Source organism: Coloeus monedula, assembly GCF_965178545.1.
Source record: "Coloeus monedula genome assembly, chromosome: 20".
Taxonomy (NCBI): Eukaryota; Metazoa; Chordata; class Aves; order Passeriformes; family Corvidae; genus Coloeus; species Coloeus monedula.
In genome coordinates, this window is record NC_138800.1 from 6,633,475 (window position 1) to 6,657,331 (window position 23,857).

The 23,857-nt window shown below is 46.3% G+C and overlaps 2 protein-coding genes across 2 annotated transcripts; one reads left to right on the forward strand and one right to left on the reverse strand.

Moving 5' to 3' along the window:
- Positions 1-2,222: 2,222 nt before the first annotated feature.
- SLC46A1 (solute carrier family 46 member 1) lies at positions 2,223-7,098 on the reverse strand. The gene is made up of 5 exons (XM_082294583.1): positions 6,788-7,098; positions 5,509-6,361; positions 5,068-5,151; positions 3,954-4,110; positions 2,223-3,427 (listed from the first exon to the last, which is right to left on the reverse strand). The coding sequence occupies exons 1-5, from the start codon at positions 7,028-7,030 to the stop codon at positions 3,364-3,366; spliced, it is 1,401 nt and encodes a 466-aa protein (XP_082150709.1). The 5' UTR covers positions 7,031-7,098; the 3' UTR covers positions 2,223-3,363.
- A 2,851-nt stretch (positions 7,099-9,949) lies between these two features.
- Positions 9,950-21,590, forward strand: SLC13A2 (solute carrier family 13 member 2; the record flags this gene model as incomplete). The annotated part of the gene is made up of 12 exons (XM_082294892.1): positions 9,950-10,051; positions 13,065-13,193; positions 13,537-13,673; positions 14,745-14,965; positions 15,828-16,005; positions 16,232-16,354; positions 17,311-17,532; positions 17,639-17,736; positions 18,269-18,390; positions 19,558-19,719; positions 20,595-20,732; positions 21,459-21,590. 12 exons carry the CDS (start codon positions 9,950-9,952, stop codon positions 21,588-21,590), a joined length of 1,764 nt encoding a protein of 587 aa, XP_082151018.1.
- Between the last annotated feature and the right edge of the window lie 2,267 nt (positions 21,591-23,857).

Genomic DNA, 23,857 nt, shown 5'->3' on the forward strand with positions numbered 1-23,857 from the left:
TGTGGAGTTATTATTCACTGTGGCTGTATTTTATCCTGTCACTGCTCCACAGCCGATCTCCCATGCTCTGTGCCTTCAGCAGGAGCTGGCGAATCTCTCTGCTGACCACCACACACCCCCACAGCCCTGGCTGAGCTCCTTGGGGTTGTCCCTACTCATTGCTGGATGCAATTCCAATTGTTTCTTCCTACCAACCTCTTCTCAACACCCACTGGGGCTGTTTGCAGCTCCTCAGCTTAAAATATCAAGAAAAAGTGAAGTTGATGCAAAGGGCTGGCAAAGGATGCTCCAGATGGGAGCAGGACCATCACTGCATGCTGCCAACGCTGCTGGTGAGGAACTGTGGGTATCCTGACACAAATCCCTGAATTCCACTCTCCAGGCTGCTGAATCTCCTTGCAGAAGCAGCAGGCTCCTCTTCCTATCCCTGCTCGAGAAAAACTCAACTCTTTCAGGAGGTAACAAAGAGTCTCAGCTTCCTTGTCCTCCTGCTGGCTCTCCCTGAAGCCCTGCTTTAACTGTCAGGAACACAAACACTTTTTTCTTTTGGCTTGGATCCACAAACATTTCAGGAAAAAAGAAAAAAGAGAAGTTAATTCTGGTGCTTTATGGATAGCTCTTATCAGCTCACAGTTAATGGCATCTTTGCTCTCTACTGAAAGGTTAATAGCCCTATCTGCCCAGCATTCAACAGAATTAGAATCCATCTAATCTCCAGATTAAACAACCAGAAGCCAGCAGATGAGCCCAAAGGTGAATCTGCCAAAGGATAAAAGCCTCTTGTGAGCTGCTTCAGGGAAAAGCCTTCAGTAACTGAATGTCAAGGCCTCCATGGCCACTGAAGGAGTCCCATACAAACAGGCCTAAGGATTTTTTCTCCCTGCAATAATACCTGGTAAGATGATTGTGTCTTGTTTCTCAGGAGCTCTGTAGCAATGAACCTCCTCACCCAGCATTCAGTGTGGAGATTTACTTGTTCTCCACAGCTCAGGTGTCTCACCTGAAACCAGACCCCATCTCCTGCTCCAGCTGCCCAGACTGGGACTCCTCCTGTTTCCCCATCATTATCTTCACCTCAATGAACTTGCCCTGCTTCTGGCAAAACATCCCAGACCCAGCCCCTTCCCGCTGGAGCAGTCCCAAGGAAATGAATTCCTCTGTCCTCACCCTCCCTCATTCCTTTGCTCTGCCATGTCAAAAAGTGTTTGGAGTTATTCTATCAGGCATTATTAATAAATCTGGTTTTTACTCTAAATCCCCACTCCTTTGTCTGTATCACATGCTTCTCTCCCTGCAGGCTTTTCACACTTGTTTTCCCTTGCCATCGTGAAGCAGGACTGACATTCCCAAGCACCATTCCCTGCAGGAACCCCTCACTTCCCACTCACCTTTGCACGGGCTGATGCACTGCATCCCCAGGGACTCTGCCTGCTGCCACCAGCCACGGCTCCACTGTTGCAACTCTTGGAGGACAGCCTAGAAAAACTTTGGTTTAATTTTTTTAATAAGGCCTAATAGCTGCCATTGAACCTCTCCCCATGCAGAGCCAGGTTTCACCTCACTGCACAACACTGAGCAGCTGCTTGAATTGGCCTCTGTGGAGCAGAGACGACTTTGCTTCACAATCAGCTCAGCCACAAACATCTACTGCAGCATTCACAGCATGCCCTGTTCCTCGGGGAGGCCAGTCACAGGCTTAGCCCAGCAATCAGACCTGTAACTCCTGTGTTCCCTGGCACGACTGCTTAGAGCAAGTGGAGGAACACCAAGTTCTTAAAGCCTCCCTGCTTCTCTACTCCCCAGTTCTCCTGCTTCGACCACAAACTCCCAATGGACAGGGACAAAGCTGGCTACAAGCATTTCACGTTTTCTGCACACTGAAGATGGGTTTCAAATGAAGCTCTCCTGCAAGCTTTACCCTGGTGGTCAGCAAAAGCAAGTTTGGGCTGCTTGCAAGACCCAAACCTGCATTTTTCCTGATTTTTCACTCTCACATACTCATTCTCCACAAGACAGATAAATCCCTGCTGCTCCTTCTTTACTAAAGTCTTCAATACAGGGCTGAGAATGAAAACAACGGAGAGAAGCCCTGAACAAGTCAAGGACGAAGGAAATCAAGAGCTGCACAAGATACCCAGAGTTTTATGAACCATAAAAGAGCATGAAGGTTTTATTCATTCTGAAAGAGTAAAGTCATTACTGCATGTACCAGAACTGCTGGTTTATGGCACGTTGAAGAAAAAAGGGACAGCAGCAACACAGGTAATGCTTCAGAAAGAACAACTATAAGCACCATGGACGTGGGGTTTGCTTGCTGGCATTAACAGATCCCAAACCAGGCAGCAAAGGTCATTAACACAAAATTATGCTATGTACAGTGAAAAGAAACTAATCCTAAAGACACAAGTTCTGTCCCCACACCAGCTTGCTGAGGAAGGGCTCTGGATAAACACAGCAGCAATTGCACATGACTGGGGCACACCCATCAAACTGTTTTGCAGTGTAAGGAGAAAAAATTCCAACAATTTTAGCCTTAAGTTCATCAGGTTTGGCAACTGTCAATTAAGGCACCTGCAGGAGTTGCTTCAAGGATCCTCGGGGGTCCCTCCCAACCCAGGATTTATTCTACTGGCACTCCAGTATTCTCAGATGATGTTACTTCTCAAAAACACCTCTGAGATCCTGGGCTGAGCTGCAGACAGGCAGGACATGCCCCTGGCATTCCTTCCAACACTTCATCAATTAGATCCTCTCTTTAGGACACCTCTGACTTGCAAAACTAAAGCTGGTTCAGTCAGCAAGGACAGCAATAGCACTCCTGTGCTAAACTGCCCCTCTCCATAAGGATTTTTGTGGTCTGGCATGTCACATTTGTTGGGTTTTTACTGGTAACATGATGATCTGGAGCACAGATCTTCCCCCACCCCCAGCAGGACACTGCTGGGTGCCTCTGATTCAGTCTGTGCCTCAACCACACCAACAGCTCCTCTGCTGCACACTGTAGTACTCAGAGGTGAAAATGCTTGGCAATCAAACCAGAACTCAGTCCTCTCTCCCCACTAAAAGCATGGCAGAGCCTTCTGGCCCCACCAAACCCCAAACCAGCTTTGCAAAAGGTCCTCAGAACAGCTTGATTGGCTTTTGGACCTCTTGGGTTTTCTCTGACAGACGAGCCAACACAATGTTGAGGAGGCATTCACAGCTCCAAATCAAGTTCCTCCTGTGATTTCCAACTATTTGGCATTCAGAAGTTAGTAAGGACAAGCAGGGTGTCCCTCCCACACTGATCTGTGCTTTGAGGGAAGAACAAAGTGCAATCTTCAGGTGGACGCTGCCGTGCTGGCGAATTCCTTGTTGTTAAATTCAGTCTTTCCCAGCATCTTGGAAGTGGTTGTAGTCGTGTTTCGAATCCCAGAGTTGTATCCACCTAGAAAAGAATGAACAGTTTCAACTTTCAAAGGCACATGGGGATGTTGCTGAATTGAGTGAGTCTTACAAGTTTCAGAGGAACAAAACAAAACGACCCTGCCAGGAGCTGTTGCACTTGTACAAATCCCAACACGTTCCCCCTCCCAGAGGATTTGTTTTCTATCACAACAAAACTTCTGCTTTAATTACTAAAGAAATTACAGGAAGAGAGACTGCTGAGAGAGCTCCATCTCCTCCATGAAGAGCTTTCAAATTCAATTCCAGATTTTGGATTCCATTGAGGGTGGAGTGAGGCTTTGAAGTAGTTTGAATATCAGCAGCTACATCACTCAGGCTGCAGGTTTATCCCTACAATTCAGATTCCCAAAGAAATGACCTGCACCTCTGTTTACCGGGGCACCAAACACCCTCTCACAACCATAACTGAAAATATGCCTTAAAAACTGCCAGCTTCTATCCTAAAAGTAAATAGTATTGTCCTTATGACATGGCATGGCAAAGTTTAGGCATTCGAAGTAAATTACCCAAGGATAGCTGCTGGAATAAGAAGGATTATAGCCCCAAAAAGAAATGGGAATCCCCTCATGAAGTGCAAGGTGGCAGGGTAGAGAGAGTTGAACACTCCTGTAGCCACGAGTGAACACAGCCCTTCCACGCAGGCAACAGAAGCAAAGAGAGCACCTGGAAAAGAGAGATAAGAGGATAATGGTGAGATAGGCAGGCGGTTATTGCCTGTAAACAGCTGTAACACATCACCCTCAGTGGATCCTGCCAGTCTTCCCAAGGGGTTGAACTTGCCATCAGAAAGGTGTGAGTATTAAGTGTGATGACGTGGGACACAGGGCTGGCCCAGCAGGTCCAACCTGTGGCCAGGGTCACCTCACCAAGCTGCAGGATTTGGAGCAGGAGCTGACCAGGGATATTATCTATCAGCTGGACTGTAAATGCTTCAGGCCAGGGCTCTATAGATTGTCAAGCACCTCTTATCATTTGTTAAACATTAAGTACAGCAGAAGATTTGGCGCCATAAATCCGCTGTACGCGCTGTGGCCATTCTAAAATAAGAAACATGAGCTGTGCAAAATCACCTTTCGATCGTTGCCACCTGGATTCCCTCCCCCCTCTGTCTGCCTCGGAGATATTCCTATGCTCTGTTTCACAGCAAGTGCAAGCCCTCCAAACACAGAACTGGACAAAAGGCAATTATGCTCCTCCTGAGGATTACCCATGATCTTTCACCATGGTCAATGATACAACCCTCCAACAACACCTGGTTCTTCCCACTGTTACTGATCTACAGAGGAAAGTTATGGTCAGGAGAATGACCCTTTTCTCCTCGTTACATAATCCATTTTAACTCTTGCTCCTTGTAAATGTTTTGGAAATGAACAGATGGATGAATGAAATATTCCCGCTTCTCTTCTCTTGCTCTCATCTTGAAAACGCAGCAAGTCTGAATTAAACAATGACAATTTTTTGGGAAAAAAAATAAAACATTACCCTGGGCCTGAGGGTGAATGCAGGGGCACAGGAGTCCAGAGCAGCCAGGGAACTCCTAACCTCCCCAGAGTTTGGTTTCAATGTTCCAAGAAGACAGGGTTTCAGGACCTGGCTTAAGCACAGTGGCTAATTCCTTACCCTGTTCCGTCTCACTGACCAGCTTGGAGAGCTTGGATCTGATGACTGGAGTGGCTGCCATGGAAAGGAAGAGAATCCCATAACCTGTGAGCAAGACATGGCACATTAGGGAAATGCTCAGCTGAAAAATAAGGTCTCCAAAGTCAGTCCCAGAAATTTGCAGCTGCTGGCAGTGTCTCCCTGCTATATTTACACACAATTCACCCTCCTGGATCTCATAAAGCACTTTAGTCTGTATCTGCAGTGTAATACACCTCTGGGAAGCCTAACATTCTAGGAACTACATGGATGCACTTCCAACTTTAGTGTTTGGCCAACACTGCCACCGTTTTTTTGGTGCACAAGGCAGAACTTCCTCATGTGCCTGAACTTCCAGAAGCACATCATCAGCATCAATATGCTAAAAGCCTGAGAAACAGGGATTTAAGACTTCGGCATCACCTGTAAACATCAGTGGTGTTGTGGTAGCAAGGGAAATCACCACCAGCCCAGCAATGTTGGAGAGCAATCCTATCTCTGCCACCCAGGTGTCCTCAAGGCAGAGCTGCAGCAGCCTCAGCCCCACCAGGCTGCTCAGGTAAGCCAGGTAGCTGGCGGCGGAGCCGTACCCGATGAGGTCGGAAGCCCAGCAGAGAGGGAAGCCGAGCTCATACAAAACATAGAGGTCCTTGGCTCCAAAATGCACCGTGACAATCAGAAAGAAAGCCAGGGAGTACAGAGCCAGTTTCCACCTGGAGCTCGGGTGTTCCGGCGCCGTGTACAGCCTGTACACAGCCTTGTAGTGGCTGAGCGTGAACAGCTTGGCCGCTTTCTTCTGCTTCACCGACTCCTGGAGGAAGAAAGCGGCATAGAGAGTGGCAGCAAGGCTGGCAGCAAAGGCCAGCCAGAAGGGGTTGATGTAGCCCTGGGTCTTGCGCCACTGGCCGCCGCCAATGCTGGCCACCATGCCTGCAGTGCCCAAGCACGCCTCGAGGATGGCCACCCGGAAGGTCCGCGCACGCCGCTCGCTGGTGTCGGCCACGTAGGAGAAGCAGCTGGCCAGGATCAGGTTGTAGTCACCTGTGAGGCCGCTCAAAATGCGTCCCAGGAGGAAGAAGGCGACGTGCAGCTCCAGGTACATGACCAGCAGGTAGATGGCCGTCTGCAGGGCCATGCCCGCGGCCGGCAGGATCAGCGCCGGGCGCCGGCCCACGCTGTCGCTCCATGGGCCGAAGAGAGTCACGGAGAAGAGGCTGACGAAGAAGCCTCCCAGGTTGATGTAGAGGTTCCAGTGGGACACCAGGGCTTCCACCTCCTGCAGGAGAAACAGGCAGCTGAGGAGCTCCAACAGCAGCCAGTGCCATCCTGAGCTCCCCACTCCTCCTGGGGCTCCCTGCTCCTCCCAAGCTCTCATTCCTCTCCAGACTCTCCGCTCCCAGGGGCTCCCTGCTCCTGCCGAGCTCCCTGTTTCCCTTGGGGCTCCTCCGGGACACCTCTCTCCCCCTGCTCCCACAGAGCTCCCCTCTCCCCTGGGACCTCCTACTCCCCGTGAGCTTCCCACTCCTTCTGGGGCTCCCCACTCCCACAGACTCCCCTCTCCCCAGGACGTCCCCATCTATCCCCGTGCCTCCCCTCTCCCCCGGACCCTCCTCTCCCCCTGAGTTCTTCATCTACACTCAGAGCTGCCCTCTCCCCCCTGTCTCCCGTCCCCCCGGGCCCCCCGCTCCCCCGGTGTCCCCACCTGCCGCAGGGGGTCGGCGGTAGCGTTGCCGTTCCCGCAGCCGGCGGAGTCGGTGCTGTTTAAGTCGCTGTAGCCGTGCTCGGCACCCAGCCGGTCCCACAGGTACTGGGTGGCCAGCGGGCCCTGCAGCCCCAGCGACACGGTGGCCAGGAACAGCAGCGGCTCTACGGCGAGCAGCGACGGGCAGCGCCGGCCGGGGGGCACCGGGGACTCGGCGGGCGGTGGGGCGGCCATGGCAGCCATGGAGGGGCGGAGGCTCCGCCCGGAACGGGGCCGGCTCGGCTCCGCCCGGAACGGGACTGACACCGCTCCGCCCGGAACGGGACTGACACGGCTCCGCCCGGATCGGGACTGACACGGCTCCGCCCGGATCGGGACTGACACGGCTCCGCCCGGATCGGGATTGACACGGCTCCGCCCGGAACGGGATTGACACAGCTCCGCCCGGAACGGGATTGACACGGCTCCGCCCGGAACGGGATTGACACGGCTCTGCCCGGAACGGGACTGACACGGCTCCGCCCGGAACGGGACTAACACGGCTCCGCCCGGATCGGGACTAACACGGCTCCGCCCGGATCGGGATTGACACGGCTCTGCCCGGATCGGGATTAACACGGCTCTGCCCGGAACGGGATTAACACGGCTCTGCCCGGAACGGGATTAACACGGCTCCGCCCGGCTCGGTACCGGCTCCGCTCCCCCCGGTGCCCGGAGCGGAACCGCGGGGGTTCCCGAGACCCCTCGGCGCTGGCGCTGCAGCGAGCGCGGTGCTAAAGGTGCAGCGCTCAGCGGGTGTTGTTGCATAGAATCGTGTGATTGTTGAGGTGAGAAAATCCCTCTGAGATGATCGAGTCCGACGTTAGCCCAGCACGGCCAAAGCCACCGCTGAACCATGTCCCCAAGTGCCACATCCGCACAATCCCTGCAGGGAGGGGGACTCCACCACTGCCCTGGGAAGCTGTGGTAGTGCCCAAACACCCTCTAGATGAAGAACCTTTTCCTAATATCCAGCCTAAACCCCCTGACATGGCTTCACGTTGTTCCCTCGGGTCCTGTCACTGGTCACCAGAGAAGAGAAAACAGCCCCGGCCCTAAAATGCCCCTCATGAGGAAACTGCAGAACGCAATGAAGGCTCCCCTCAGTGTTCTCCAGCCTCAACAAACCAAGCAAAACAAAAATCAACATTTTAACTGCACTAGGATCAGCAAAATACTGTATTTAGCAATATACGATCACTTCTATTACTTCACATTAGAAAATACTTCCTTTTATAAAGGACAAAATAACTTACAAACTCAGTTAGTAAAGGAGGTTTTGGCTGTGCTGTCTGATTCCTGTGAGGTTTGGCCTGATTTTAGCAGATCAGTAAGCAAAGACCAAGTTGTCCTTTAAATCCAAAGCACACAATTCAGAGTATTAGATTAACCCGTTTATATAAACTAGAGCAGTTCCAAACTAATGTAAACTGGCATCGCTCCTCTGACACCACTGAGGGAATGCTCATGGGTCACAGGACAAGATAGAAACCATTCATTTTGCAGTAAAACACTTACACAACTCATTTTTAGCACCTTTCAAAGTGTTGTGACTCACATGACAGTGGAAACCATGTCTGTGGAGGTGCTATTTTTAAAGAACAGGCACAACTTTTCAGCTGAGACCCTTCCACATTGGTATTTACACTCCATAAATGAGGCTGCAGCTGGAGGCCAACCTTTGTGGCACAGAGATGCAAAAACGAGGTGTTCTTTTAAATTTTCATTGCAACCTTAGGGCCTAAGAGTAAAAAGCAGGAAAATGACCTTGCAGTTGGCTGCTTTTGTCACTGCACCTTGTCAGACAGTAATTAAACATTCAGTGGATGCAAGATGTGGGGGAATACAAATAATTTGAAAGCTCTTTCTCATTCTTTTTGTACCAAGGGTGAGATGCTAAAGCTCAGGGTTGGCACCAAGCAACGTGATGCTCTTTGTTGGGAGCAATATGCCCAAGTCCAGTTTGCAAATCTGGCAGCCGATTTTCCATCATTAGCACATTCCTGAGACAAAACAAGCCCTAGCAGAAAAGGGAAGAGAGGCAGAAACAGCAGAAGCTTTTTGTGGAGCTGGCATCAGATGACCTAATGGCTGTGCTTCCCTTTATCTCTCTCTTCTTAAGTAAGCTATAAACAGCACCAAGATGATTTATACCAATAAAATGGAAATGTTATCATCATTAGCTGCAGGGTGTGCTTGCATGATCTAACAAACAAAGCCTTCAATGTGGCATTAACAAGAAATACCCTTTGGACTTCAAGTGTTTAATACTATTCCTGCAAATTTATAGAATCTAGTGATTCACAGCTTGTATTTTGGAAGTTTCCTCCAACTGGGACAAGAATCACTGGTAATTTCCCTGTAGCACCTTTTCTTCTTAATTTTTTTCCGCCCAATACACCCTGCAAGTTCCCAAAGCTGTGCCTATAAACCTGCAAGATCAAAAATGTGGGGGAAAAAAAAATAGTCTGAAGTCTGCAAAGTGATGTCCTGTAGCCAAGTCCTTCCCAATCCACTAAGACCCAAGGGAAGGACTGTCAGTCCCTTTCTGTGTGGGGACTTGACGTGGCACCTGGTGACAGCAGCTCTGCCCAGTGGCTTTTGTCTCAGTGAAACACAATGTTGTTTATATAACATTTTGCATTGGTGTTTCTAAGCCCTGTATTTGAGCATTACAGACGTAGATGTGGTTTTCAGTGTTCCCCCATATTTTTCGAAAATTGAAATAATTTTCCACCTGTTTTGGAGGGAGCGGTTTCTCTTTTTTTTTAATAGGAGGAATAACGGTACCTACTCAAAGAGGGCATTATTAGAGACCAAATCACTAACGTTCTTTTTTGAAAGTGTAGGTCATTTCAGGATGCATTCAAAAACCTACTTGCCCCACAAGGAGTTAATTCTCTAATGGATTTATCACCTTTCTGAAAGATTCTCCTGAGAAAGTTCCTGCTCTGACACTCTTCTGCTGTCTCCTCCCTTCTTTGTTCTCTTCCTTCTTTCTCCGATTACAGTTCCAAAAACAACACCCAGTCTCCTGAGGTCAATGGTTAATATTGCCTGGTGTTTATATAGGCTCCAAGCAGCAGATTCCAGGCTGTTCAGCACTGGGCTAGCTCCAGCACCATGGCTTTCTCCTGGCAGGCGGTCCTGGCCTGCAGGAAATACCTCATCATAATCTTGGTCCCCCTCGTGTTTCTCCCTCTGCCTCTGGTTCTGCCCAGCAAGGTAAGAAATTTTAAAATTCAATTTACAGGCCTCCACATCTCAGAGCTGTCCCTTTCAAGGGTGAAGAGATTCTTTCTCAGAGCACCTGCATCTACTGCTTGGAGATCTCTTGGGTTTTTTTCCTGAGCATATTAGGGCAATATAAAAGCAGTGGGGCATAGATGGATGAGCAGAAACATCTGTGATTCCATCTTCTAGAAGAACACTCAGTGAGATCAGATTTTGTGACTCTTGCCTTGCATCTGGCTGATTTAGAAAAGGACTTTCTATGCTGAAGATTATAAGGCTCCATTTTAACCCCCCTTTTCATTTTCTAACAGTGTCCAGTCCACATCTTACTTTATTTTTTATCTTGTCACTGCCACTCAGAAGAGGCATTTTTAGGAAGACAAGACATTCCGATACATAGGGGAAAATAACATTTCAGTTTTGATTTAGCATATTTCTGTAAGAATCTTCCCAAACTAGGATTTTAAATTTAAAACACCAAGTTCTGGAAGACCCCTGGCTCAGGGTTTCTTCAAGAAAAGATGACTACAAGGAGCTGTAGGATCTGGGCAGGTACTTGTGGGACATTGATCATTTAAAGGGAGAGCTGTGAGCTGACAGACTACCAGGCTTCTGCTGCTTCTTCACCGTTTCTTGCACTCCCAACGTCTTCATGCAGAAAGATCTGATCTCTGGTCTCTTATTACAGCTCCAGCACCATGAAATCGTCCCAAACTACCCCTCCTGTCCCTTGTCTTTGGACACCAAGTCCTAACTCTTTCATCTGGTCTCTGCCTCCCAATCCCCACTGACTCCCAGTTTAAAGACTCCTTCTCCAAACTTCATTCTCCACCTCCCTAACTCTTCCCTGCCTGTCCCAAAGCTCTGTCTTCCTCACAGGTCTGTATCTGAGATATCAGAGTTTGGGTTGCAAGCACAAGTGGCACGGGCTGGAGCTGCGATGTGGCAGCTGCTCAGGTGTGGCCTCTCATTCCCTCGCTACGTAAATAAAATAGTTTAAATTATTACTTAAAAGCTCTCTAGGAAGGGAAAAAAAAAAAAAAAAAAGAAAATACCTTTTTTTGCTAGTTAACTTTCCATAGGCAAAGGAGTTACTGAAGTGAAAAGAGATCAGGATCAGGAAAGTTCTAAGGAGCCAGAGAGAGATTATTTATTTTTTTTGTCCCGAGGCCACAGGTTCAAGCTCATTTGCTGGAGGCATTGTTACATACAGTGAGTCCTTGGAGGTGCCTGTGCAATGATTTGGCAGTCTTGGTTCAGTTCCTCTTTGAAAATTGCTCCCTCTGGTTTCTATGCAGTTGGTAACAAGACAAAAATTGAAAACGTCCTGGATTTTTCCCTTTGTGATTTAAGGGAACCTTTAAGAAGGTTTTTTGGGGGTTAAAACTGTGCACTGTGCCACTGCTGAGCAGGAAAAGCTGGTGCCTCTGCACACAGTGGTGTGAGCCAGCAGCTACAGGGTGGAATTTCACATTTTTTCTATTCTGTTGATCTATTAACCTGCCCTATAATGACATAGCACTGGACACTGAGCTATTGTAATTGAGAGCAAACAATGCTAAAAATCTTGCTGAAAGGCAGGCTAATGTCCTTACAGGATGGCTGACTTTGGGAAAACCCCTTTTCCAGCTTTTACTGAGAGCCTGTTCACAGCACAATGGAAGACAATGGCCTATGAGTTACATCCCAAAGCTCTGCTAGGGTCTCTCAAAAGGCACCCATCTGTGTCTTTTAATAATAAAAATGGAGAAGGATGGTCAAAATGGCAAATTGCTCTCAGTGATCAGTGGGATGAATAATAGAGGTTCTGAATGCTCTTGTTCAAAAATAAGGCTCAAAAAGGAATATTTTCCTATCTTCGGGGATCTCTTTCAGATTTACTTCTTCAGCCTATCTGCTTTGGTAATCCACACCAAGATTGCTGTCTTCTTCTTTCCTCCAGACTGCTCAGCTCCCTGCTCATTCTTTCCCTTCAGCAGCTCTGTAACCTCCACACCACGTTCAGAATTCCCGAGCGTGTTCCAAAGCCTCGCAAATTCAATCCTGCCACCCATTATCCCAGTTCCTTGGTTTAATCCTCTGTAATCCAGCCTCAATAAGCATCACTACAGTTCCATTCATACTGTCCAGTGTATTTTAGTGGACATCCTTTATCCAAGGTTTTCTTCCTTTGGATTTGGTGTCTCCCATTATTGAGCAAGTTCCAAAATGAGCAAGACACCAAAACCTCCAATTTTACTTCTTCTTGCTGTCTTCCTCAGCCCAACCAAATGCCACTGTTGTGAGAAGTAATTTTGAATCCTTTCAGTGTACAGGGACTGACTTAAACATTTTTACACGAAATTCGGAGTGGTTGTCCAAAGCAGAACTGAATCAATGTTTTCTCAGAAAAAGAGTGACATGAAATAGGGGATCTCACTTTCCTCAAACAAACAAGACAAAGTCAGTGGAAGCTGAAATGATCTGTGACCAGTCTGCCAGTGAGCCTTTCAAAGTCTCTACTAAGCTAAAAATCCAGTGAAAAGTTATAAAAGTATTTACAGTACAAGGAGTTGAAATTAGCTGTGGTTCACCTGGGCCATGACCTGAAGCCCGTACGGAAACAGGTGGAGAAGCCCTGACTAGATCAGTAACTAATTGTACAACTCAAGGACATAAATACAGAATGTAACACCATCAGCACAATCGAGAAGCCTGTGCAGTGATTGCCAATCCCTTATCATGGAAAGTCCAAAGTCATCCATGTTTCTTTTCCTCATGTACTATTTTTGCCCCCACGGAATGTCTCATGCTCTCCTCAGAGTTCTGATGAGATTGCTGCACAGTTTCTCGTTTGATTAGGATCTGCATAGGTCAGAGCCTAGATGGGAGAGAAGCACAGGAAATAACCTTTTCTCTAATCCCTTTATCAGGCAATGAATGTGATTATGAGGCCTTGGCTTCTGGAGGAGGCCCGGGTTCGATGTTCAGCATGTTCTGATTGCCTGTCCCCTTCCCATGGCAGGAGGCAGAATGTGGCTACGTGATCATAGTGATGGCACTTTTCTGGTGCACAGAAGCCCTGCCTTTGGCTGTCACAGCTCTCCTGCCCATCCTGCTGTTCCCAGTAATGAATATCATGGATTCAACAACAGTAAGAGATCTTGCTCCGTGTATTACTCCATCATCTTCTTTTATTCTGGGGTTATTCCCCAGATTTATATAATTGTCATCATCACCATCATTATATTTATATTGTTGATAGTATTATTATTTCATTTAAACTTAATTTTTATTGTTGTAATTATTCTCTTGTCTCCTCCATGGACTAGAACTTGCACGGCCCAGAGTGAGCTCTGGGTGGAGCTGCTAATCTGAAATCCAAGCAAATTCAGATGCAGCCCAGAGTTACTCCCTGCTCATGCCTTTGGAATAACCTCCCTCAGAAAATGCCCTCTCTCTTGTGACTATTCCCTCTCTCTTCTCCCACCTTGCAGGTCTGTCGGGAATACTTGAAGGACACCAATATGCTCTTTTTGGGGGGCCTGATGATGGCCATTGCCATCGAGAACTGGAACCTGCACAAGCGAGTGGCTCTGAGGGTCCTGCTCATCACTGGTGTCAGACCAGCCCTGTGAGTTACAGTGCTGGAAATGCTGTGGGATAAAGGATTTTATGGCTTTAGATCTCTGATGGGAATCTGCAAATCTTTCCCTACAAATGCTTTCCTATGGCCCAAGCGAGTTAATGCCTGAGCAAGCCTTGCAAATGGGGATCCTTTGAGGTGTTCCACACCTTGTTTGTGGAATTCCAAAGGGCTTTAGGTGGGGAAATAGCAACAAGAGAGGCAATGATGGAAAGAGAAGGGTGCTGCCAGGCTGGGCCACGAGCACAGCTTTGGACAATCAGGCAAGACCACAGCTGGAACACAGAAGACGTGGACATTCTGCCTGCTGCTGATTGCAAAGAGAAGAGAAAATATGGGTGTGCTTGCTTTGAAAACAACAAATGTTTCCCAGACTGGAACTTCAAGCTATGCACAGGCTGCATCACCCTGTTTAATCTGTCTCAGCTCATAAGAAGAGGGAATACCGAAGGAAATTACAAAGCAATAGAATAAAAATGCATACAAGATAAACCCCTTTTCATCTGATACATAATCTACATTTCATCTAAAGAATAATTTTGAGACAAATAACAAAGTAATACTGAAACGAGGATTAGAATTTTAGATGAGTGGGAAGAGAATCTTAAATAATAGAGGTGGGATCAAACAATAAGAGGAAAAAAAAGAAAGAGTTCATCTTCCTTATGGCTTAAACTGATTGCCATTTGGGATCAAATTCAGCTTGCAATTCCTCTTCAAAATGTATTATAATGCATTAATGTATTATTGAGAAATGTCTTCCTCAGAAGAATGTTGAATGAGCAGGATCTGACTGTAATAACTGCTTTCTCCAAGCTACCAGCTTCCATTTTCCTAACAGCAAGAATGCAAAAAATTGGTTGAAGAAGAGAAATTAATGTTAAATCTTAACTTGGTACCTCACCAAGCAGACCAGGGCAAGAGGAAGTGCTGGGTGGGGATTGCTGAGCATTTTCCAAACCCAGCATCTGTAGCTGACTCTGTAACAAAAATAAAGAGCATTGCGGGGTTGAGTCCTGATTTTCCTGAGTCCAGCTTTTCCAAACCTTCTCATTCCAGACTCCTGATGGGTTTCATGGTCGTGACAGCCTTCCTGTCCATGTGGATCAGCAACACGGCCACCACTGCCATGATGGTCCCCATAGCACAGGCAGTGATGGAGCAGCTGCACAAGTCAGAAATCGAGTCCAGCACCACTGGCCAAGTGTCTGAACACACCAACAAAGCCTTTGAGCTGCAGGAAAAGTCACCTGACAGCTTCAAGGAACCAGAGGAAAAAGGTGAAAGGGTTGTGGGTGATTTTCTCTTCAGGGTGGTGGAGGATGACCTGGTGCTTTCTTCTGGCGTAAGAGTTCCTAGTAAATTCTGGAAGGAGACTGCCCCTAAAGCATCCTGACCACCACAAAGCTCTTCTGTGAACAAGACAAAACCACAATGAGCTACTGACTTGGCTGAAGCTAAATCAAAAATACAAAGAGGTTACAACTACTCAATAAACCAACAAAAAGTATAAATTCTCCGCTAGGGGAAGCCTTTACATCAGGCTTGCTATTTCCCTGCATATTTATATTAGTTCAATTATTATCTACTGTGTAACTTATCAGATAATAGGGAATTCCCAAGGCAAAATTTCTGGCCTATTTCCAGCCAGAAAGTTAGGGATTAAAATGATCTTTCTAATCCAAAGGTACACAATCAAGGAACAATAGCTCTTTACTAGCTGTCTTGCCCTCTCCCCATCTTTGAGGTGATTCCAGGGTTTCTGGACATAAATCTGAGTGCCAGCAGACAAGTTTACTTCAGCCCAGCCCCTCCAGCTCTGTTAGAATTCCCTGAATTCCTGCCTCACTCCCCTCCACGTGCAGTTCAGACATTGCCCTGGCTCACCAGGAAGTGCCAGCAGTAGGTTCAAACTTGGTCACACATTTCAAATTCTCCTCTGAAAAACTGCTGTGTCAAGACAACCAGTGAAAATGGGCAGAAGGTCAAAGAATTAACAGTGCCAGCCTTAAAATGAGGAAGTTTGGTTCCTTCAGCTCTGAATCCATTGCGTCCTAGCCTTGAAATAATTGAATTATGCAGGCCCAAGGCCTTTTCCTGTCCAATATAGCTCCTGCATCTCTTTTGTTCCTTGGGATCTAGGTGATTCTCATGTCCTGACAGTTGAGGAAGAGAGAAAGAGAAATGAAGTGCTTGAGGAGAAACACCTGAAACTCTCCAAGGGAATGTCGCTCTGTATTTGTTACTCATCCAGCATTGGAGGGATCGCCACTCTGACTGGGACAACACCAAATCTGGTGCTGCAGGGACAAATTAATGAGTAAGTCTGGCTGAATGTGGGATCACACACCCACCAAACTGCATCACTCTGCTACAGCTGACTCCCAGGCAGCACAGAGAAGGAAAAAGTCAGTTTGGTCCCTTTCCTGGGAAGGGAGCTTCTCTTCCTTAATGGGCCCCACAGAACCTCCCCTTTTCCGACTCATTAATGAAGGACAGAAGAGAATGTGGAATTTTGGATGCTAACAGCCACCTGCATTTTCCAGCATCTATCCTGTCAATGGTGGCATCATCAACTTTGCCTCCTGGTTCTCCTTCGCCTTCCCCACCATGGTGGTGCTGCTGATTCTGGCGTGGATTTGGCTGCAGATTCTGTACTTGGGCTTCGAGTGAGTACCCCTGAGCCCCTGCAATCCAGCTGATGGGCTGGAACCAAGGACTCGTTTAGCACAAGTGACCCTTTTTCTGATGAGAAAAATCACACAGCAGGTGACAAAGTCCTCACACACAACAGAGACCAGAGCAGCACGCTCTGTTCAAATTCTGCAAGTTTTTCTTCGAGGAATCTGATCAAATCCCAGCTCAATGTACTCTGTAGATGAGAATAGGAAGCTCTGGGTGCGTTTGACCTGTTCTGCAGCATTGCTGTCATGTCCTAAGAGATGGCTATGCTCCAAATGAGGAAACTGATTTCTACAGAGAGCTGGTAAATGCCTTTGTGACCAGGGTTGCTTCAGACCTAGAGGATTAGTTCTGTGCTAGTTCTGGTGCAGATCACCCCACACAACCAGCTTGCATTGCCTGCCTGCTTAATACTCAGCCAATCATGTTTGTATTACCACAACTTCCCTTATTTTACATGGCAAGAGTGCTGTAACACCTGAAATGGTACTTTGATCTTCAAAATCCACCTTAAAATTCTCATTTTCTGTCGTTTTAAAAAGCTTGGCAACTCTTTACTTCCTAGTGATCAAGCAGCCTTGTCAATCACATTAACATTGTCCTGGTCTAGTGGAAGGTGTCCCTGCCCATGGCAGGAGTTGGAATGAGATGGAATTTAAGGTCTCTTCCAACACAAACCATTCTGTGATTCTGTAATTTTTTCCCTCATGTGCACACATAACTCACTTCTTTATGTTTAACTCAGGAGCTTTTAGGGGCAGGAAGCTTTTTTTGTCAAGACATGCAGTTAGTACTCACCGTGGTTGCCAATTATAAGATATTTAATTCCAATATTCATATATAAATGCATATAAAGACATTATGATTGAGTATAAAATTTGGATTCTTAACTCTGAGGATACCTGGCAAAATTCCCTGATATTTCTCATCCATTTTCTTCCAGTTTTAAGAAGAATTTTGGTTGTGGTGCCAGTCCTGCCGCCAAGGCTAAGGAGAAACAGGCCTATGAAATCATAAAGGAAGAGAGCAAAAAACTGGGCAAAATGAAATTTGCAGAAATACAAGTTTTGATCCTCTTCGTTCTCCTGGTGGTGCTGTGGTTTACAAGAGAGCCTGGGTTCTTCCCAGGCTGGGCAACAGTTCTCTTCAACAAAGATGATACAAGGTAGTGCCACTCCTTCTCCTCCTCACTTGGAATAAAAAATGAAATAAGGCTGGATTTTATCCAGCTGAAAACACAGCTGACTAAACATCTGGTTGGTCTCTTGCAGCTATGTCACTGATGCTACAGTTGCCCTCTTCATTTCAATTTTGCTCTTCATTCTCCCTTCTGACTTTTCCAACCAGGGCAGAGAGGAAGAGCAAACAGGTGAGTTACTGAAGCACCAAAGATCGACTGTCAGTATAGGTATGTGGGAAATTTTGCATTTTGGGTTTACAAAGGAAATTTCAAATATTAAATAACAATTCAAACTGCTCTTCCAGCTGTGTGATTCAGGTTAGGCAAGGCACATATCCCATAAAATTCTCTGTTTCTCATAATTTCACTAAGTAGGAAGCCCTTATCCCAGGAGTGTTCCCACCCCTGTTATACACGTGTAAAGGATTCCGAGGCTGGAATCTTCAGGATGGAATACATGACTCAACAGAAACACACGGAGTTGTTGCCACACACCTTTAACTCACCCTTCCCTGCCTCCTCCTGTGCTTCTTGGAGCAGCTACAGATCATTCATTAGAGCTTTTGCAAGTCAAGTTTTAAAACCTTTGTTGATGGTTCTCCCGGCATTTGCTTCGGGAGGCAATTCCAGAGTGTGCTGGCAGAAGGGATTCCTGATGCTCAGACTTAACTCACCTCCCACCAAGGAGTTCTCCCTTCACAAAATCTCTTTTGAGTTCCAGGGGCCAGGGCAAAGTTCCGGGCACCTCCACCCCTCCTGGACTGGAAACTCGTTCAGGAGAAGATGCCATGGAACATCGTGTTCCTGCTGGGAGGTGGCTTTGCCTTGGCCAAAGGCAGTGAGGTAACATTCCTCGGCTCACCTGGGATTCGTGTTTTCCTGGGTGGTTTCTTTTCCATCTCGCTCTTGGTGCTGTCCCAGGACACCAGAGGGCACACTGGGAGCATCAAATGCTGCTTTCCCCAGCTCCTGGCGGTGGGACCATCCTTGAAGTCCTGGGATCAGTTCCCGGTGCAATGGGATGGCACCGCCACTCAGGGCAGCACGATTAACCGTGTTTCTGGAAAAGGGGCTGATTAAGAAACTGCCCCGGCACATTGAAGGTTCTTTTAAATAAAATGTAATTGATGTGGCCAGCATGAGGAGATAATGTACCCAGGAGGGGTCTCCAAAGTATTTCAAAGCAAGGATTTACAGAAATAGGATTTAATTTAAACTATTAGAAGAGAAATGCAGAGCTTGCTGGAGAAACTTCAGGAGCAGGTAAAAAACATCTGCAGGAATCTGCCAGGAGCCCAGTGCTACACGTTATTTTTCAGTAATGATTTAAGTGATGGAACAGACAATCCATTTATTAAATCTATAGACAATAAAGAAATTCTAAAGGGCTTCAAGTGCCTGGAAATACTAGTTTAGAATTCAAAGATCAAAATTAAAATGTAAAAGTACATGTTTGGAAAAGGAAATATTTAAGAAATCACTTTAATTTATTCTAGAATAAATCATCAAATGCATAAAAGCTGCTGCAGAAAGCCCAGAATGACAGGGAGGATGCTGCTGCTTCCCAGTGACTGACAAGGAGGAAGGGTGTGAAAAGCTTCAGACAGTTATCAAGATCCCAGGCAATGTGATGAAATGACATTAAATCACTAGAGCATCTGATAAGATACATATAAAAACATTTTAGGAAATTAATTCAAGTTATCTTTGCTTACATTAAAAAAAAAAAGCACCTCAAATACTGATCATGTACAAGTAATGATCTGAACAGAGAAATAATTATTTGCTGTTAATAATGCACTATAAATGCAGTATCTCCTCCTTTCCAGTTCCTTGGAAGGGAAATAATGCTTGTTTTTATTTAACCTACTGAACAATCCTGCCTGGGAGCACTGGCTCTGCTTTTCTGCAGACAGCAGTTTGCAGGAGCACGGCTCTGAGAAGGGAGGGTTGGGACAGTTGTGTGGCTCTCTCCCCTCCAAACTGGCATCCTTCTTTGCTCTGTTGCAGGAATCTGGTCTGTCTGAGTGGTTGGGCACCAAACTGACCCCTCTGGAGACCATTCCTCCCCCAGCCATTGCCTTCCTGCTGTGTCTCCTCATCGCCACCTTCACCGAGTGCACCAGCAACGTGGCCACCACCACCCTCTTCCTTCCCATTCTGGCTTCAATGGTGAGTCCCAGCATTCCAAAATGCTCTTATAAGGACAGTTTTCAGCTACTCAGTTGTCAAAACTTGGCTGACAAAGCCAAGCACTGGTTCCTGTGTCCCATCAGGGGTACAAGACTTAAAACAAAAATATAGGTGTGTGTGTGCATATACAGACACACTCTGTGCCTAGTTCGACCTTTCTGAAATCATTGCTGGTGAAAAGCAAAGGGATTAAATTCATTGGCATATTAGACTTGGCCTTCTGGCCTAAACATGAAATCACTGCCAGCTGTACTTGTTTTTTCCAATTTGTTCTGCATGGAGACAGCACCAGCAGCAGCGTTTGCTTCCCTGCAATATTCTATGCCTGTATTTCACCCCCACCACTGGCCTTCCAGAAGTCTCTGAAGGTGACCTAATTCACACTTCTGCATTTCCACAGGAGATTCCTGTTGCTGGAGGAGACAGGGTTCTGCCAACTGAAAAGCTGGTTCCAGACAGAAACTGGAATGAGCTCCTCCAAAATCTTTTTTGCATAAGCTGCAGACCCCAGCCAACCCCTAAACCAAAGCTCTCACCTTCAGAGCTTCACCTGCCTCCCCTGATAATTTAATTTTGTTCTTAAGCAATATGAAGTCAGGGTTTAGAGTAAAATATAAGAATTATTTATCCATTTATACAGGAGCAACACAAAGCCCTGACCACAAAATCAATTCTTGCATTTGCTGCATAAGGATGCTGGAAGTGTCTGAAGCAGCACCAAAATATGAGTGGCTGCAGAGTCTGGGGAAGGACGAGGCTTCTGACATGGACAAATAGAATCAGTTCTCTGCCAAAAGGTTTCTGTGCATTTTTGGGTATCAAAATCACCATCTCTGCTCTCTTTTCATGCACAGGCTGAAGCCATTTGCCTCAACCCTCTCTATGTCATGCTGCCCTGCACACTCTCTGCATCGCTGGCATTCATGCTCCCCGTGGCAACTCCTCCCAATGCCATTGTCTTCTCCTATGGACAGCTCAAGGTTATTGATATGGTGAGAAACAAAAAAAACCACTTTCTTTCCAGAATTTTCACCCCTAGGTTTGATCTTTCCTTTTTCTAAAGCTGGCTCCTCTTGGGGGAGCGTTAGAAAAGTCAGTGTGCCCGGCTTTTGTCAAATGGAAAGAAGACATGTGCAGTAATAAAGGGTCACACTGTCTCTGGTACACTCTGAGAATCTTACAAAGCTGCTAATGAGCTTTTAAAGAACAGCCAGGACCTCTTGAAGATTTTATAATAACAGCTGTCAGTGTCTAAACTGCTTGAAAAGCCCAAATATAGAGCACGAGGGTGTCAAAGAGCCCTGTCACCTGGGCAGCTCTTCTGCAGGGACAGGGAACAGCCTGGCACATCTCACTGGGTGCCCTGATGCCTCAGGAAATCACTAAAGAAACAAGGACAGCAGTGCCATGTCTCTTGATAACTTTTCTAACTTAAAATTGATCCAAGAAGAAACTCAAAGTAACATTAGAGAGAAATACCAGCTCAGAAGAGAAGTGGATTGAAAAGATTTCAGGATTTCTAGTTTTAAGAGTTTTATCCAATGGAAACCTTTCCCTTTATACAAATCGTATTTGTGAAGAAAACCTACTTAAATCAAATTTGGTGGAGTTGTGAAAAAAGGCCAAAGAGAAAATCAAACCATACAAACAACCCTAACCAGCAAGGAAGGCAAAAAGTGCTCAGGAGTGCTAACAACGTTTCTCTTTTATAATTCTAGGCCAAAGCTGGGTTTGTACTCAACATTCTGGGAGTTCTGACGATAACTCTCGCCATCAACACCTGGGCTTCATCCTTGTTCCAACTGCATACATTCCCATTGTGGGCAAACAAGACAGGGACCTGCCAGTAACGTGGGGAGGAGACAGAACCCAGACTGTTCCTGTCAGAGCTGCAAGGAGAGCAGGGCTATCACCCACAGAGGCAGGGGTTAAGAGAAAAGCCTGGAAAAGGACAAGCAAAATCATCCCATTGATGACAGCAATAAAATTGCCCAGGTGCTGTTGAGGCAGCACTTTTGTCACCCCACCAGGAGGACGAGGTGACTTTTGGCTCTCCAGCCCTCCCACCTTTAGATTTTCTGCTTCTTCAGGGGTGTTTTCTCCCAGTGCTCTTCCAGTGAGTCTGAAATCTGCAGCAAGAAAAGAAGAGAGGTGTGTGACTCCACGAAAGGAAGGAGAGAGACTCTCTGAGTTGCTGATTTCACACACAGGTCTGTGCTGTCACCACTCTCCACCCGTGTATAAGTTCGAGGTGTACATGATTGTTATATACTCTGTGGGCACTGACAGCGAGGTGTGTGTTGGGTGATTACAGAAAAATCACTGTCAGCCCATCCTGGTTTGGAATGTATTTATTTGCAGTCCCCTTGTGAGGAATGCAGAAGATTCTTTTTCTCCCAGAACATCTGCCCTGTTGTTATTTATGTCAGATTACAGCCTGCAAGGTCATAATAAGATTTTTCCTTGAGAAGGAGAGAATTTCTGTGTCCTAATACATATATATATGATTGAATCAAAGATATTTTTTTTTTGTAATGTACCCCTGTGTTCTGGAGTTTATTTTTTTATTATAGATCACTGCTTCTGTTTTCCTTGTATCAACTGCTTGTCCATGTGCTCACATATAATATCTTGAAATAATCAGAGAAATCAGCATAGTTGATTTTCTCTTATCTTTAAAGTAGTAATTATGTTGTTATTATTGTCGAGTCCAATTTTCTTGGGATGTCCAACCCAAGATTTCCCCTTTAGAAAGCCTGTTATGTAATCCTGTTACATATCTAATCCCTTTTCTGCTGCAGCTGACTTTCAGGAGCAGATAAATTCCTGACGACCAAACTGACAAAGGATTATCCAAAGGCACTTTTCCAAACCAATCCCTCAGTGCCATAAATGAGGTTGGGTTCAGACAGAGCAGTTACTCACTGTGTGCCCCTGGAGTTTGCTCTGAAACCTTTGTTCTGTTGTTACCTGCCTTAACTTTGCACAAAGTGCAGTCCTGGAATCCCACTCTGGTGGGATCTCCATACTGGTTCCATGAGAGTGAAAATGAGGGAATTTCACTCTGAAATAGGACGTTCTCTTCAAAATCTTTCTCCTTTCTCTACCCTAATTATTAGGAGACAAGGACAGTGTGCACTGCAATTTTGACTCATAAAATGTCAGAATTCACTGACTTGCAGCAGTTTCTTTCCAGTTCCAAATATCCAGACAGTTCTAGTGTCTGCTACTTATTGTTTCCTCAGCACTGACAGTTCCACTGGCTGTGGAAATCACTGTCTTGGAAAGAACAGCCTGGTATTAACTCTCAAGTGGCTTAGACAGAGTTTAAATTTGATGTGAGGTAGAGATCCAGCAGAATATCCACAGCTCCAGAAGGAAAGGCATTTATTCTCTGTTGCTATGAGCTCCTGGGTAACTGATTTCCATCACATAATGACTTGCTCAGGCCACTGCTAAACCACTCTCCTTTCCCTTTGCGTTCACCTCTCTCAAATAACACCCAAATCTTTCTAAGTATTTTCATTACCCTGCTCACCCTGTGTCTGAGGACTTAAAAATGACAAACTGGAGCAGATGATTTGCTGTGAGCCTCTCCCTCCTCCCTCCCTTTGTCTCCAGCATCAGGGCAGTGTGCTCTGCTTTTGTTTGCTTTTTGTTTTCTTTGAAATACTCGCACAGACTTTACATGTCCTTCTAAATTACTGCTTAGCTAAGCAGGAAAGGTGGAATTCTTATAACATTTCCCGTCGGCCTCTCCTTCCAGCCCTTTTAAAACTGTGTTATGGTTCTTTGAAGTCTTTTCTATTAGTCTACATTATTCAGAGGCTGTGGTGTGCCTAAAGTACCTGCAGGAGCACAGGTGCAATCTTTATGCCAATCTCAAGAAGAAAGGAGGGAGACATCAAGTAGCACAGAGTGTCATGGGGCCAATGCATTAATGCTGGGTGTTCCGTGTTCATTAACGTGGGTGAGTACACAGAGATTTACCAGGGAATATCTGCAGTGCAGGTTACTCAGAGGGTTTAAAAATGCCCAAATTCCAGAAAAAAATAGGGGTGAAAAGCTGGAGGAAAAAAGAGGAGAGGAGAGGAGAGGAGAGGAGAGGAGAGGAGAG

Excerpts from the sequence above, each read along its gene's own strand:
- SLC46A1 (XM_082294583.1), bottom strand. The coding sequence starts at position 7,030 with ATGGCTGCCATGGCCGCCCCACCGCCCGCCGAGTCCCCGGTGCCCCCC. Across the intron at positions 6,362-6,787 it reads CCGCCGACCCCCTGCGGCAG|GAGGTGGAAGCCCTGGTGTC; the intron begins GTGGGGACACCG and ends TTTCTCCTGCAG. Across the intron at positions 5,152-5,508 it reads AACACCACTGATGTTTACAG|GTTATGGGATTCTCTTCCTT; the intron begins GTGATGCCGAAG and ends TCTTGCTCACAG.